General features: G+C 53.0%; 5 protein-coding genes across 5 annotated transcripts; 2 read left to right on the top strand and 3 right to left on the bottom strand.

Annotated features, from left to right (window-relative positions):
• Positions 1-14: 14 nt before the first annotated feature.
• Positions 15-344, top strand: PHYSODRAFT_524811 (hypothetical protein; the record flags this gene model as incomplete). The annotated part of the gene is made up of 1 exon (XM_009537532.1): positions 15-344. The coding sequence occupies one exon, from the start codon at positions 15-17 to the stop codon at positions 342-344; it is 330 nt and encodes a 109-aa protein (XP_009535827.1).
• Positions 345-1,170: 826 nt separating this feature from the next.
• On the bottom strand, positions 1,171-3,119 carry PHYSODRAFT_318881 (hypothetical protein; the record flags this gene model as incomplete). Its single annotated transcript, XM_009537531.1, has 3 exons — positions 1,171-1,503; positions 1,623-2,759; positions 2,895-3,119. The coding sequence occupies 3 exons, from the start codon at positions 3,117-3,119 to the stop codon at positions 1,171-1,173; spliced, it is 1,695 nt and encodes a 564-aa protein (XP_009535826.1).
• A 1,453-nt stretch (positions 3,120-4,572) lies between these two features.
• On the bottom strand, positions 4,573-8,005 carry PHYSODRAFT_564902 (ABC transporter SMC family; the record flags this gene model as incomplete). Its single annotated transcript, XM_009537530.1, has 2 exons — positions 4,573-7,020; positions 7,097-8,005. 2 exons carry the CDS (start codon positions 8,003-8,005, stop codon positions 4,573-4,575), a joined length of 3,357 nt encoding a protein of 1,118 aa, XP_009535825.1.
• A 1,347-nt stretch (positions 8,006-9,352) lies between these two features.
• On the top strand, positions 9,353-9,901 carry PHYSODRAFT_259821 (hypothetical protein; the record flags this gene model as incomplete). Its single annotated transcript, XM_009537529.1, has 2 exons — positions 9,353-9,759; positions 9,823-9,901. 2 exons carry the CDS (start codon positions 9,353-9,355, stop codon positions 9,899-9,901), a joined length of 486 nt encoding a protein of 161 aa, XP_009535824.1.
• Positions 9,902-11,670: 1,769 nt separating this feature from the next.
• PHYSODRAFT_318879 (hypothetical protein) lies at positions 11,671-13,909 on the bottom strand (the record flags this gene model as incomplete). The annotated part of the gene is made up of 4 exons (XM_009537528.1): positions 11,671-12,023; positions 12,123-13,257; positions 13,283-13,411; positions 13,475-13,909. The coding sequence occupies 4 exons, from the start codon at positions 13,907-13,909 to the stop codon at positions 11,671-11,673; spliced, it is 2,052 nt and encodes a 683-aa protein (XP_009535823.1).
• Between the last annotated feature and the right edge of the window lie 1,976 nt (positions 13,910-15,885).

The raw sequence follows: 15,885 nt of genomic DNA, 5'->3' as shown, positions 1-15,885 counted from the left end.
TGCCGACGCGGCTGATGGGCTCGACGGCGTCCTTGTCCTCGTACACCATGACCACGCCGTCCGCCATGACGAAGTGGTGCTGCGACGTCTCGGGCACGGGGTTGTTGAAAGGTTCGTACGGGATCTCGTCGCGGTGGCGCAGCTTCGCGGCCGCGCCGGCCGCGCGCGGACTGGTGGGCACCTCCGCGGGCGGCGGCGGCGTCTTGGGCTCGTTGACGGTGATCCACTTCTTGCGCAGCTCCAGGCACTTGCGGATGAGCCCGCAGACCTCCTTGGTCTCCCTGTCCACCTCCTCGGGCGGCGACGTGATCTGGATGCGCTGGTACGTGGACAGCTGGCCGTAGGGCTCCGGCAGCGTCTCGAACAGGTCGCCGCTCTGGTCCTCGCGCGCGTCCTCGTGGCCGTCCGCGAACACCTCGGACAGGCGGCGCAGGCGCTTCTCCGTGGCCACCTTCTCCAGGATCGAGGCCTTGAGGCGGCCCTCGTGGTGCGTGCGCTGGCTGGCCTCGTCGCTCTCGTCCTCATCGGGGCTCGGCACGTCGCCGTCGTCCGCGTCCGTGGCGGCCTGCGCGGCCGCGGCGATCACGTCTGCGTGCAGCAGGGGCGACGGGAAGCCCGGGTCCAGCGGGCCGTCCAGGTGCAGGTGCGCCAGCTCGCGCTCCAGCGCTTGGCCCGACGCGTCCATGGTGTCGGGGGCGGGTGGTGCTGGAGAGGTCTTTTTCGATACTGAGCTTGCTGGTTTGAGCTGCAGATGAGCTGCTCGCATTCACCCGCGGATTGGCTGGGTTTTTCAGGGCTGTAGTGCAAATCACCCGCGATTTGGGACGGGTGGGTTTGAGTCAAACAAACAAACAAACCCAAACTTTGACGACTTCGTTGAGCTCGGTTGTGCGTTGGGCTTTCATGACTGCGGTGGAGGTAGCGATTTGGTTAGATTGCCACGCTTTTCAATAAGCTTAGCTGAGGGAGCGATGCCCCACGGTGCTGAGTCAACGATTGTGGATTTTGAGTCAACTTTTCATGAGTTACGCTGTAGATCGTTTGGTGAAACGTAATATTCTGAATATTATAGTCATACGGAGTGCCTTCATGCATGTAAGTTTTGACAAGCTAAAGCCGTCATCGCTTGGTAGCGACTAATAAGTATTGTAAACCCGTATTAGTTCAGCGTTAGGTCACCGGCATTGCGCCATGCAGCTTGTGGTTCTCCTCGCTAGCGTGGTACCACGTGCACGAGTACGCTTGAGTGAGCGTGCCGTCTTTCGGGTCCATGTGCCAGCGTAGCAGCAGCACGTTGAAGGTGCGTATGATCTTTGTCGGCACCACCCGCGCCAGCAGCAACATCATCACAGAGGACGACTTGTACACGTGCTCACTGTAGTAGAGGTACCCTGCGAGCAGCAGCGCCTCGACGGTTGTGCAGCGCTTGCCCTTATACGTGACGTGCGCGATGTCATCGCAGTCGCGGAACAGCCTTCTGACGGGTGCGCCGATGCAGTTCCTCTCGAACGAGGTAAGGTTATCTTCAAAGCTCGCCGTGTTTTGAGTCACGCCAGACTTTTTCGGCCATATCAAGCGATACACAGAACGACGGTGTGTCCGCACGAGATTGAATGACGAACCACTCTGTCCTTCATGACCATCACATCGGCGTAGGATATGATCGAAGCGGCAAGCGCGAACGTGGCCGACAAAATGAGCACGATCAAGGCCGTGTTCATTGTGAACAGAATGCACGTGTCGTGGAGACCGCAGTACTTGGCTCCTCGCGCGGATGTTTTGAGCAAGATCTCCGCGTTCTGCGTAATTATGGCGATTATGGGCGTTTGCTGGATGGACCTCAACAGCGAGCCAACGCAAATGGTAATGACGAACTGCATGGCCTCCCACTTGAGTCGAAGTCGACGGTCCAGTCGCTGCTCCCCCGAACGAGCCTTGGCCAGGTTGACGAACGAGTAGGAGAAGGCGAAGAAGCACAGCGTGAGGTTGGCAATGGATTCCCCGGTGAGTGTCCCTGTCGCGAGTCCCAGCAAATACAGGTCGGAATTGTACACGAGGTGGTAGGTAATCTGCGCAAGGTACAGCACTTGCACGCGCCCAATTTGACAGCGGTACGCCCAGATTTGCGAGAGGAGAACCGATTGCTGGTGCGACACCACCTCGTAGAGGCTAACGATACCCATGAACAGGATCTGCGCGACCACGACGCCAGGCAACGTGTTAATCGGGACGGTGTCGCCATAGCGACTGCGGACGCTGTTAACGTACAGGGGAACATGGTCTCGGTTTTCAGGCGTGAGTTCAACGATGCCCTCCCACTGGGTGTTGAAATAGTTGTGAATGCAGACGTCGCCGGCGATACACAACGGAATATCGTCGGGAGACTGCACCATCAAACCGTAAGACGACCAGTGCTTTGAGGCTTCGCAAGTATCTTCAACATAGATCCCTGTTATGTTCACCTCACGAACACGACAGCCACCGTAGTATGCATTGAGGAGAGGCTCCAGAACGGTCGTCGCCCCATACTTGGTGTTTGTAGCTGGTACGACGCGGGAGATTGGCCGTAGACTGCTGGAAAAGCTGTACGGGTATATTTTCAGGGCATCAGGAACGGCTTCAAGCACGTCGTTGCCGTTGGTATCACTAGCCAATCTCTTTCCAACCAAATTGTCGTCGTTTGGGACGTCTGGCCGGCACTCGGTGAACTCTGGGTAAAGGTTGACGGTCGCAGCGGAGATTTTGCTAAACCCGTCGTCCTCCGACTTGTATAGAAACACCCGGATAGATAGAGCAAAGCGTCCAAGGTGGCTTGCACCCGTCTGGTTGTCCAATGGACACCTCCAGCTCTCGAATCAATTGAGGTGATACGCTGATGTTAAGAGTAGCGACACGTTCAGAATCTGCTGCGGTGTTCCTGTGATCGATTCAACAATTGCCCCCCAGTCGTTCATCCCGCTGTAGCAGACGGTGGAGGCGGCGTCGAGGGTTTCCCCCAGATCGAGGACCTCTTTGCTAAGAGTTCTGAAGTCGTACAGTGACTCAGTCGGAGGCAGGCTCGTGACGGCTCGGAATCTTGGCGCACTGACGAGCGCCTCCCCACTGATCAAACCGAACATGAGCAAAGAGATCTTGCACGCTCCGACGCATTGTGCGCAGCCTCCAGCCTTCGCCAAGTCTCTCTCAGTGAAGACACGAAGCTCTCGTCGACTTCAACCAGAACGGAGGCGTCGGTTAAATACCCTGTGGCGGTGAACAGCAGCAGAAGTGCGAGTGGGCCCACGATAAGGCGTCCAGCGATGGCCAAACACGCTACGAGGACAGACGGTCGGCACAGAGTCTTCAATGAGCGTGTCTCGCGCTCGAGGCGCTGCTGATCGTGATACTCCGTGGCCCGTTCCATTGCTGGACTTTCGTCGACCTGTGGGCTTTAACGGTGCGGGGTTGAGTCGTTGAGCGTCTTCTTAAGTGGCGTGGATCAAAGAATGCCGTCACTTAGGTAAGTTCGTCTAAACTTTCCAGGTATTTTTTATTTTAACGTTTTCTTGCTTGGGAGATAATAAATTCGTGGCTAAACATTGAAGGACTTGTGTTCTGTGCTCTGTGCGGAGCCTCCTGGGACTCTGTGCGGAGCCTTATGGTTGTGGAGGGTTCGTTTGCACGATAGCGTGCGTGCCAGCTTGCTGTCTTCTGGCCAAAAACGGTTGAAAGTTTCAACCGACTTGACCAGAAGGTTTCAACTTGAGACCTTGGATCAGCTCATTGCACCCGTGTGCATGTATTCCGTCAATTTTAGCACTTGATTAAGGATGAGCTCATCCATTTTGGACGGATCGGTCTGGGCGTAACGGAAACCGTCTATCCAATAGCCCTGTTGACACGACAGCGCACCTACTTCGCCCGCCACCTATCACGTATTGACTAGCATTTTACAGTATCTATAAAACCACGCTGAAGAGAGAGCTTGCTACAGCCAGACTGACGCTTCCTCGGGTGTTTTCGAGGCCCAGGGAGTTGAGCGCCGCTTACACAAATACTAGAATAGTCTTTCTAAAATGAAAGTCTGCTCTGACTGACGCAGGAGAAGACGGGCTCCACTGGGATGCAGGAGACTCAAAATCGAGTTGTGCTGGGCCGGCAAAATCATTGCAGAAATGCTGATCAACTGAATGCATGTAAAACAGCATTCTTGACTGCAACTAAGCTTGCTTGACGGTTGCAATGCGCCCTGGCAACTGCTGTATCTGCGTCCGTGCTTCGATAGTACTACTACTCACTTGGCGGATGACAGCTTGTGCCAGTGTAGACAGGGCTGAACAATCTTCAGAGAATATGTGTTTGTCAATAAATGCCAGCAACGCGGCGCACGCTTACTCCCTACTACTGATACTACTCACTACGCGCAGCGAAGGCGTGGTTATACTAATGCCGTCGCTCTCCCTAGGCCTAGTCTCGCTCCGCATTCAGTCGATCTCGCGGCGGGTTCATCTTCTGGATCTTCACCATCGGGTCGCGCCGCAGAGCACTGTAACAATACACAATGGTCAGTCTACACATCTTACAACAACAAACTCACAGTAGATCGTACCTGAGGTCGTTGGGGGTCACGAAGATAAACTGCTTCTTGCCGTCCTTCTTAGCGGCATCCACGAGCAGTTGGATCGTCATATCACGGTTCACAGAGTCCATGAACACGTCGAACTCGTCCATTACTCGGAACGGGCATTCAATACTCTCGCCGAGCGCCAGCAGCAGCGACACTTGAGTGTACGAGCGCTCACCACCTGACAGCTCCTTCATATCAGTCACCTGCGACGCGCGCGAGGCCCCCTTTTCGTTCTGGAGCACCGCAATTTCGAGCCGCTGGTCATCATGCCGGAACTTGAGCTTGCCAGCGAAGTTGTTGAGATGCATGTACTTGTTGAACTCCATCGACGTCCGGTGGGCAATCTCCTTGCGGAGAATTTGCCATACCCGCTTGCGCTCCTCCAGCATCGAGCGGATGCGCTCGAGGTTGTCGCGAAACTTGTCGAAGTTGATCTTCTTACTCTTATACTTGATCTTCTTTGCCTCCAGGTCGTCCTTCAGCTCGCCGAGGTCCATGCCTTGGAACCGGCTGCGTTCTTGATCAATCTGGCGCTTGATATCAGTTAACCGCTTGCCGTAGTAGTCGTGCGAGTGCGTGACAGCCACTCGCTCGCAGTGCAGCTGGGCCTTTTGCCTCTGCTCCTCGCACTCTTCCTGAATCGTGGCCAGCTGGTCTTCCCATTGCACCACCATCTCGCTCAAATTTACTGCCTCCCGCTGGTGCGTCATCTCCTGCACCTTCTTCTCACTGAGGTGTTTGTAGATAGCGTCCGCATCTTCCTGGTACTCGTTCATTTCTGCAGCGATCTTCTTCTCCAACGCGTCCAGCTCCTCCAGCTCGTGCAGTTGGCCTTCAAGGTCGGGGTTGGACTTGGACAGAATATCGTTAAGCTCTTGCTCACGACGGTAGAAGTCCTCCAGTTCCTCCTTCACTGATCGCACTTCATCTTCCAGCACGGACGTATCCAGAGTGTGTTGCTGAAGATCCTCTGACAATTCCTCCTCCAGATTACGCAACTCCGCCCTCTTCTGGTTGAACTTGCGCGACAGATAATCGATGCGGTCGTTCTGCTGCTTCATCTGGTGACGGAAGTCTTCCCTATCTCGCCGCAGCCGAGCTTCGTCACGCCTCAGCACGTCCAGGTTCCCCTGTAGATAATCAAGCTTCTGCTCCAGCTCCCTAATCTCGCCTTCCACGTCTTGACAAATGATGGAACTGCGGCGATTTCCCTTGTTGGCAATGAATGCCAAGTTTCCAGAACGCACAACAAATTTGTCGCCACTAGGCAGATACACTTCAGACACAAATCGTGCCATTCTGAAGTTGCCACTCGATCCACTCAGAACGCTCTCTTCTGCAGACTGACGGTCATCGAACAGTAGCTTGCTCTCCGAACTGCATACATCCACGAGCGCGTTGAAAACCTCATCGTCGTTCACTTCGAGGATGTTGCAGATGGCGTGCGCAGCGAGGTCGCCTTCAGCTAGCCGCAAGTTGCCGTAACGACGTCCAGACCGCTGTGAAATGATGATGTTGGCCTGGTTCTGTGGACAATGAGCCTGGCGCTTCAGGTCATCCAACAGAGCTTTGTCTCGACCGTTAACCACCAAGTAACTTCCCAACGTGCCCTTCAGAGCGACCTCGATCGCCACAGCAAAGTGCATAAATCTTTCAGGAAGCTTCACGTGGAGACCAAGCGGCCCGATAGGCGGTGCGGAGAATCGGTGGTGATTCTGCTGAATGAGGTGCTGCAGTTGCGGGATGCGGTTGCCATATACGGCCAGACTGTCGCGCTTCTGCCCTCTCAGCGCATTGATCCGGTGCTGGATCTTGCCCGCCTCGCTGTCAGCCTCACGCAGTTGACGGACACAATTGTCGTGGCGGTTTTCCACCTCATCCAGCTCTTGGGGGCGCGCCTGCGCACGGTTCTTGGCTTCGTTTACTTCATGCTCAGCATCGTCCACTTCACGGCGCTTCACTGTAATACGCTCGCGCATTTCATCGTTGCGCTGCATTCGGTTGTGCAACATGGCTTCGTGGTTCTCACGCTTCTTCTGCAGGTCGCGTTGAAGACGCGCGAGCCGTTGATTCGCACGCTCCTTGGACTGAGTCAGGTGCTTCATCTCGGCCTTGCAGGTGTGGAGCGGACGCCGGGCCTCACGAATCCTGTTCTTCACGTCGGTCTTGCGCTGGTTGTTCTCAGTCATGCGCGTGCTGACCTCCTCGAGCTTGTCGTTCTTCTCCTTTTGCTTTCGTTCGAGGTTTTCCACCTCCACCTTTGTCTCTTCATATTTTTCGGCAGCCTCTTCCGCGAGGCGTTGCTTGCGCCTCATCTTCCTCTCCGCCTTCGCAGCCTCCGCCTCCTTCTCGCACACGAACGACCACGCCAGCTCCTTCTTGAGCACTTCAAACTCCTCCTCCAGCTTTCCAATCTGTAGGGGGAAAAATCAACAGTATCAACCAGTTAGCATATTTTCCAATCACACCTTCCCAATGGCAGTTCCTTACACTCTGTGCCTCCTTCCACTGCTTCTTGGCCTCGTCCATAGCATCCTTCAACGTAGCAATCTTGGCTCTCTCCCTCTTCAACGTGGACTCTGCAATGTTCCTCGTCTCTTCGTCGATCTTCGAGTACGTGTTCCGCATCTTGTACAGGTCCGTGGACTGCAGGAAGAACTTGTACTTGTCCTGCGGGTTGCCCTTCAGGAACAGCTTGGCGTTCTCCTGGTCCAGGATCGCGCACGGGTTCTCCGTCTGAATATTCAAATGATCCAGCATGGCGTCCAGGTCCGTCTTGAGCTTAGACACCAGCAGTCCGCGCTCGTCCTTGAGTCTGTACTCGGCCGAGCCGTCCCTGCGAATCAGCCGCTCCACCATGATCTTGCGGCCGTACTGCTCCGGGCGGAAGGCATCGCTGCCCTTGGCGTCGTTGCGCAGCGTGATGCGCACCAGCGCGTTGCCCTCGTGGCCGTGGCGGATGAGGTTCTTGATGCTCTTGCCGCGGTGCGTGCTGCGCGCGCTGGCGCCCAGGCAGATCTGGATGGCGGCGATGATGGCGCTCTTGCCGCTGCCGTTCTCTCCGGTGATGAAGTTGATGTGAGGGCTAAGAGCCACGCGCAGCTTGCGGTGGCACATGAAGTTCTCGCAGTAGATCTCCTCCACCACGCCCATCTCCGACTCGATGTCCGCGTCCATCTGGGACAGCTCCGTGGCCGGCGTCTTGCTCTTCTTGCGGCGCTTGGAGCCCACGCGCGCGTCGTCGGCGGCGGCGTCATCGTCCTCCTCGTCGTAGTCTCCTTCTTCTTGCTGCTGCTGCGCTTCGAGCACTTCGTCTTCGGTCTCGCTGGTGGTGGAGGCGTCTTCTGTGTCGGTCTTCAGCGCCTTGGCGCGCGACCGGCGGCTCGTGAGCAGCGGCATCGCCCGGCCAAGGACCAAAGAGTGCGCACTTGACTTTTTGATGGCGAGAAGTGGCGCCAAACCAGGAGGAGCCTAAATTATGGGACGAGAGACGCTAATTTGGGCGATTTGGGGGGCATCCTAAGATTTTGAGAACTGTTTTGGGCGCACTTCAACTTGGCCAATGTGTCATTACGCTTGTCGGCGGACATGATGTGCTTGTGAGTGGACGATGGCGACGTGCTGCCACGGTAAGTGCCGTTGTGACCAACTGTTGAAGCTGGACGGCGTGCCAATCGATCACCACGAGCGAGCTTCCAGCACTTCGCGAAAGAGTTCCATCGGAGACTTCTCGTTTTTTGCGACACTCATTGTGCACGCATGTTGCGCTCGCTGCCTCGAAAAATAATGGAGCCGTTGCATCATGTGGGGGTCGGCAACGCTGGTGTAAAATGTGTCCTACTACGAGGCTGGTGTTTCCAGCTACAATATCAAGTCACTGGACAACCAGGCAACACTACTTATGATTTCGTGGCCATGATCCAGACATTTCCTCTTGCTCGCAGACTCGGTTCATCTCAATTGAGCACTCAACACGTGGTGGTCGATGTGCTGCTGCAGTTTTTGATGGAGCTAATTGAGTAGCATCAGGAGCGTATGAAACTCGACTGCGCCAAGCCAACCAAGAGCGCTCACAGCTACAGTGCGGCACGCAGTTACAGTGAAGCTGTCGACTACGGTGATACGCGCGGAAGATGGAGAACCGGTGGGAGTGATATTACGAGGAAACATTCAAAAGCACCATCATGAGCGAATCACCTCGAGTCGTGGGGGCGACCACGGAGCTCGTCGCCCTCTTGAATCATAGTCCATCATGGAACCGGCCGAAGGCACCCACTGAAGAGGATATCAGCACTCCCCGCTCAGGATACGAAGGTTCAAATGCTAAGCGCTCGAGTGTCAGCAGACGAATCTCGTAATGAGTTTTTAAACTACCAATATTAGTATTAAAATATTAGGGGGAGTCGAACATTGCCGAAACGTGCTCACATCGGCACAGATTAATTTCCGGATCCGAATAGGTGACCCGGGTCGTTCCTGTAGCATTTCGTGCATGGCAACACTTCACCCCATGTTAGACTCGCTCGAATGGGCTGCTTACTACGGTACTCAGCATTGATCGTGCGAAGCAGCCATATTTCCATTTTCCTAGCCTTAACAGTGTGTAAAACGAGTTTTGTTTTAGCGATTGTAGGTTGAATCTCGACAATTCATCAACATTATTATACGAGAAGTTCAAACTTAAACTATAAAAGCAAGAAGACCAACTTCGACAAGTTCCGCGACAACCTCGAGCGCATCCACTCGATGCTGGAGGAGCGCAAGCGGGTATGGCAAATTCTCCGCAAGGAGATTGCCCACCGGACGTCGATGGAGTTCAACAAGTACATGCATCTCAACAACTTCGCTGGCAAGCTCAAGTTCCGGCATGATGACCAGCGGCTCGAAATTGCGGTGCTCCAGAACGAAAAGGGGGCCTCGCGCGCGTCGCAGGTGACTGATATGAAGGAGCTGTCAGGTGGTGAGCGCTCGTACACTCAAGTGTCGCTGCTGCTGGCGCTCGGCGAGAGTATTGAATGCCCGTTCCGAGTAATGGACGAGTTCGACGTGTTCATGGACTCTGTGAACCGTGATATGACGATCCAACTGCTCGTGGATGCCGCTAAGAAGGACGGCAAGAAGCAGTTTATCTTCGTGACCCCCAACGACCTCAGGTACGATCTACTGTGAGTTTGTTGTTGTAAGATGTGTAGACTGACCATTGTGTATTGTTACAGTGCTCTGCGGCGCGACCCGATGGTGAAGATCCAGAAGATGAACCCGCCGCGAGATCGACTGAATGCGGAGCGAGACTAGGCCTAGGGAGAGCGACGGCATTAGTATAACCACGCCTTCGCTGCGCGTAGTGAGTAGTATCAGTAGTAGGGAGTAAGCGTGCGCCGCGTTGCTGGCATTTATTGACAAACACATATTCTCTGAAGATTGTTCAGCCCTGTCTACACTGGCACAAGCTGTCATCCGCCAAGTGAGTAGTAGTACTATCGAAGCACGGACGCAGATACAGCAGTTGCCAGGGCGTCATTGCAACCGTCAAGCAAACTTTGTTGCAGTCAAGAACCCTGGAAGGATAAAGTAGTCGGGGAAGTAGACTTCACAGTCGTCGCTTAATACTCAATCATCGCTTGGCCTCCCACACGTGAAAGACATCAACAGGAAACACACCATCATGACGTGGTGTTGGTTTTTAGCGTTTTATGAAGCCTCACTCGTGAATTCCTATCAAAAGGTTGTTATATTATAATACTACACCTTTGTGCGGCGTACCAACGTGCAATCAAATCCGAAAGTCGCAAAATTCATATTGCAAATTTCTAGTTAGCAACTTCAATTACGTACTCCATCTACAATGCCAAGCCAGCTCGTCGGACCAGTAGGCTACTGCTACTGGTCCGATGAGCCCTGTTACATGCCGTACAGCCCCCGTTGTTCGCCGCCTTGGTGACGAAATCGCGACAGTGCAGCTCCATGCTGGCCACCAGCGCTGGGGGTCATCACGTTCATATTAGCGGTCGCGGCGCGCTCCAGGATGTGCATCTGGTGTTCCGAAATGGAGACCGTTGCTGTCTGGCTCACGCGAGCGATCCAGAGCCAGGTCTCGCTTAATGCAGGAGTTTAGGACGATGCTTCTCGAGGACGGTGTGGCGACTTGGAGGGACATCTGCGAAGAAGAAGGCGAATTGCGAAGTGAGCTCCCCTCGGTCGGCGTCGGCTATAGTGCGCGCTTGGCGCGAGCACAGCACGCCAGCTTTCGTAGCCATGGAGATCTTGGACCTCTGGTCCAACTTTGATTGCCGTATTCCATCTTTGAATGCGTAATTGAAGTTGCTAAGGTGCTCGACCAGTTTACGGCAATGTTTTACTTTTTCCGCGGAAAAATGGTCATAACTTTTTTTCTAGACATCCTCTCAGAAATTTGAAAATATGCCGCAAATCTACAGAAACTCGCCTACAACAAGGTGATCTTGTCGTGGTTCTAGTGTTTGTAAGCGAGCTACCTGCATCAAGGAAAAACCAGGATGCTTTGACGAGCGCCGGCCAGTTTGACGAAGCATCCCCCTTGGCCCTTGTGGTGAAAAAAGTACGCACTTTGGTGAAGAGCGTACAGATTTTGGCTCTTCCTGTAACACATTGCGCGTTTTCTGCAATGGGGGATGCTTCGTCATACAAACCCCAATATGTTTCGCTGCGCTAAACTGGCCGGCGCTCGTCAAAGCATCCTGGTTTTTCCTTGATGCAGGTAGCTCGCTTACAAACACTAGAACCACGACAAGATCACCTTGTTGTAGGCGAGTTTCTGTAGATTTGCGGCATATTTTCAAATTTCTGAGAGGATGTCTAGAAAAAAAGTTATGACCATTTTTCCGCGGAAAAAGTAAAACATTGCCGTAAACTGGTCGAGCACCTTAACTAAAAATTTGCAATATGAATTTTGCGACTTTCGGATTTGATTGCACGTTGGTACGAAGTAGTGTAGTATTAGGCTGAAACTCTGTTCAACGTGGCCACTTATTATAATACTAGTATTAGGCTTAAACTCTGTTCAACGTGGCCACTTACGTGCGCAGCTAGGCCACCGGCATCGCGCCATGCAGCTTGTGGTTCTCCTGGCTAGCGTGGTACCACGTGCACGAGTACGCTTGAGTGAGCGTGCCGTTTACCGGGTCCATGTGCCAGCGTAGCAGCAGCACGTTGAAGGTGCGTATGATCTTTGTCGGCACCACCCGCGCCAGCAGCAACATCATCACGGAGGACGACTTGTACACGTGCTCACCGTAGTAGAGGTACCCTGCGAGCAGCAGCGCCTCGACGGTTGTGCAGCGCTTGCCCTTATACGTGACGTGCGCGATGTCATCGCAGTCGCGGAACAGCCTTCTGAAGGGTGCGCCGATGCAGTTCCTCTCGAACGAGGTAAGGTTATCTTCAAAGCTCGCCGTGTTTTGAGTCTCTAGACGTTTTCGGCCATATTAATATCAAGCGTTGCATAGAACGACGGGGTGACTGCGCGAGTTTAAATGACGGGCCACTCGGTCCTTCATCAGTTTGGCATTGGCGTAGGATATGAGCGAAACAACGACCGCGAACGCGGCCGAAAAAATGAGCACAATCAAGGCCGTACTCACTGTGAACAGAATGCACGTGTCGTGGAGACCGCAGTACCTGGCTCCTCGCGCGGATGTTTTGAGCAAGATCTCCGCGTTCTGCGTAATTATGGCGATTATGGGCGTTTGCTGGATGGACCTCAACAGCGAGCCAACGCAAATGGTAATGACGAACTGCATGGCCTCCCACTTGAGTCGAAGTCGACGGTCCAGTCGCTGCTCCCCCGAACGAGCCTTGGCCAGGTTGACGAACGAGTAGGAGAAGGCGAAGAAGCACAGCGTGAGGTTGGCAATGGATTCCCCGGTGAGTGTCCCTGTCGCGAGTCCCAGCAAATACAGGTCGGAATTGTACACGAGGTGGTAGGTAATCTGCGCAAGGTACAGCACTTGCACGCGCCCAATTTGACAGCGGTACGCCCAGATTTGCGAGAGGAGAACCGATTGCTGGTGCGACACCACCTCGTAGAGGCTAACGATGCCCATGAACAGGATCTGCGCGACCACGACGCCAGGCAACGTGTTAATCGGGACGGTGTCGCCATAGCGACTGCGGACGCTGTTAACGTACAGGGGAACATGGTCTCGGTTTTCAGGCGTGAGTTCAACGATGCCCTCCCACTGGGTGTTGAAATAGTTGTGAATGCAGACGTCGCCGGCGATACACAACGGAATATCGTCGGGAGACTGCACCATCAAACCGTAAGACGACCAGTGCTTTGAGGCTTCGCAAGTATCTTCAACATAGATCCCTGTTATGTTCACCTCACGAACACGACAGCCACCGTAGTATGCATTGAGGAGAGGCTCCAGAACGGTCGTCGCCCCATACTTGGTGTTTGTAGCTGGTACGGCGCGGGAGATTGGCCGTAGACTGCTGGAAAAGCTGTACGGGTATATTTTCAGGGCATCAGGAACGGCTTCAAGCACGTCGTTGCCGTTGGTATCACTAGCCAATCTCTTTCCAACCAAATTGCCGTCGTTTGGCACGTCTGGCCGGCACTCGGTGAACTCTGGGTAAAGGTTGACGGTCGCAGCGGAGATTTTGCTAAACTTCTAGCCCTCCGTCTTGTATAGAAACACCCGGATAGATAGAGCAAAGCGTCCAAGGTGGCTTGCACCCGTCTGGTTGTCCAATGGACACCTCCAGCTCTCGAATCAATTGAGGTGATACGCTGATGTTAAGAGTAGCGACGACGTTCAGAATCTGCTGCGGTGTTCCTGTGATCGATTCAACAATTGCCCCCCAGTCGTTCATCCCGCTGTAGCAGACGGTGGAGGCGGCGTCGAGGGTTTCCCCCAGATCGAGGACCTCTTTGCTAAGAGTTCTGAAGTCGTACAGTGACTCAGTCGGAGGCAGGCTCGTGACGGCTCGGAATCTTGGCGCACTGACGAGCGCCTCCCCACTGAACAAACCGAACATGAGCAAAGTGATCTTGCACGCTCCGACGCATTGTGCGCAGCCTCCAGCCTTCGCCAAGTCTCTCTCAGTGAATGACACGAAGCTCTCGTCGACTTCAACCAGAACGGAGGCGTCGGTTAAATACCCTGTGGCGGTGAACAGCAGCAGAAGTGCGAGTGGGCCCACGATAAGGCGTCCAGCGATGGCCAAACGCGCTACGAGGACAGACGGTCGGCACAGAGTCTTCAATGAGCGTGTCTCGCGCTCGAGGCGCTGCTGATCGTGATACTCCGTGGCCCGTTCCATTGCTGGACTTTCGTCGACCTGTGGGCTTTAACGGTGCGGGGTTGAGTCGTTGAGCGTCTTCTTAAGTGGCGTGGATCAAAGAATGCCGTCACTTAGGTAAGTTCGTCTAAACTTTCCAGGTATTTTTTATTTTAACGTTTTCTTGCTTGGGAGATAATAAATTCGTGGCTAAAAATTGAAGGACTTGTGTTCTGTGCTCTGTGCGGAGCCTCCTGGGACTCTGTGCGGAGCCTTATGGTTGTGGAGGGTTCGTTTGCACGATAGCGTGCATGGAAGCTTGCTGCCTTCTAGCCAAAACATTTAGAAGTTGAACCAGCTTGGACAGGTCTCAACTTCAAATCGTTAAGACGGGGATTTTTTATCAAAAGGGGCCACAAATCTATCTACTTACAACAAGTTATTGTAGATGGATTTGTTCAACAACTAACAGAGAGATCTGCGTGTCAGTGAAGTCCTTTGTCCACTTTTTTATAAGGTGGACCACATAATCGTACACAGACAGCCTTGGACGCCGAAGGCGGTGCGATCTAGCGGGCCCGCCCATTACTTAACAGCTAGTAGCACTTCGAGTAGTGCAGCGAGTCGACGAGATGAGCGGAACGGGGGAGATGAGTATAATAGCACCCCCACCGCGGTGCGTGACTAAATATTATTTCTAACAACCTTTACGATAGTATTTGGCCCACCGCGTATTAGTAGCAGCGATAGCAGAGCCCGCCCAACCATATCATAGCACTGCGAGTAGTGCATAGTGGCAGCGATAGCTGGGCTTGCCCAACTACTTAGTATAATAGTAATGCAGCGAGCTATGTTAAATATGAAGACATAGTAAGCGATAGCCGCGCATAGTTAGTTACAGCAGCACCTAGTCAGCGATAGGAGCGCATAAGTAATAATGTTTGTGATGGAGCTCCATCACAAACATTTTTATAGAATGCAATTCTTGCTGCATGTATTACACAATTCGTCGTAGTAATGATGTCTGGCAATCAGAGGCATCGATGTTAATGGTACTGACCTTGAGCACAACTGGTGTCACTGCATCATATTATACTACATGAAGGTCCAGATCACTCAGCAAAGTACATGAACTTACTTATTCCATTTGCGTTAAAACTATCGATTCGACACGAGTCATCACTTACACCCTTCTCTTATCAGACACATTTTTTTCTTCTGCATGCATAGTTCTAAAAAAGATCGATTGAAAATCGTGTGGTCATCTAAATTTGTTGTGACATAACTGTATGAATCCCCACACTCATTGAAATGAATCAGATAAAATATTCCACTAAAATTTTGCAAAAAAAAACTATTGAAGTTTTTAAGGTTGTACGATCCAAGATGAGATTGATTTTTTTCCGCTTGATATTTTGTTGACTGCAAACTCTATCCGCCGGCAATGCGGTGACGTCCTATACGGTGGCAAACGAATTCATTTAGCGAAAAAAAACTGCACCTGGTGATACGTCTTCTCCGGAGAAAATAAACTAATGGCTAGTGCAAAAAGAATGACGACCGTGTATGAAACCGAAGCCTTGTTCAAATTAATCAAAATATGAATGTGTCGTGTGGGTCCGTTATAAAAGCTAGTTTCAAGCGCTCAGGCATGTTACCTCCGAGGGCTTGAAGATATTATGTTTACCTTGTGTGATACTACATTCGACCCGCAGGAATCCGCCGAGGCCATTTACTACTGGTAATCTACACCTTTTCTCGGCCTTCGTGAGCTAATTAGACAAGCAAATGTGATATGATTTGGTTTGGGGCGCACAAGGAGCCCAAATAAGCAAACGGAAATCTTAATTTGACAAACAAAGCCGTTTAATCTTCATTCAATGTGAAGTGGTACGCGGTACCAAAAAGATTACTCGCCGTACTTCATGTCCTCCAAGCGGATGGCCGCGACGACAAACTTCGCAGCGTGAAGCTCCATCCTCTGTACCATGGCCTGCGTGATGCGTGGCATGCTCAAA

This window comes from Phytophthora sojae (genome assembly GCF_000149755.1).
Source record: "Phytophthora sojae unplaced genomic scaffold PHYSOscaffold_10, whole genome shotgun sequence".
Classification (NCBI taxonomy): Eukaryota; Oomycota; class Peronosporomycetes; order Peronosporales; family Peronosporaceae; genus Phytophthora; species Phytophthora sojae.
Note: the sequence above shows the minus strand (reverse complement) of the source record. Positions and strands in the feature narration are given on the sequence as shown.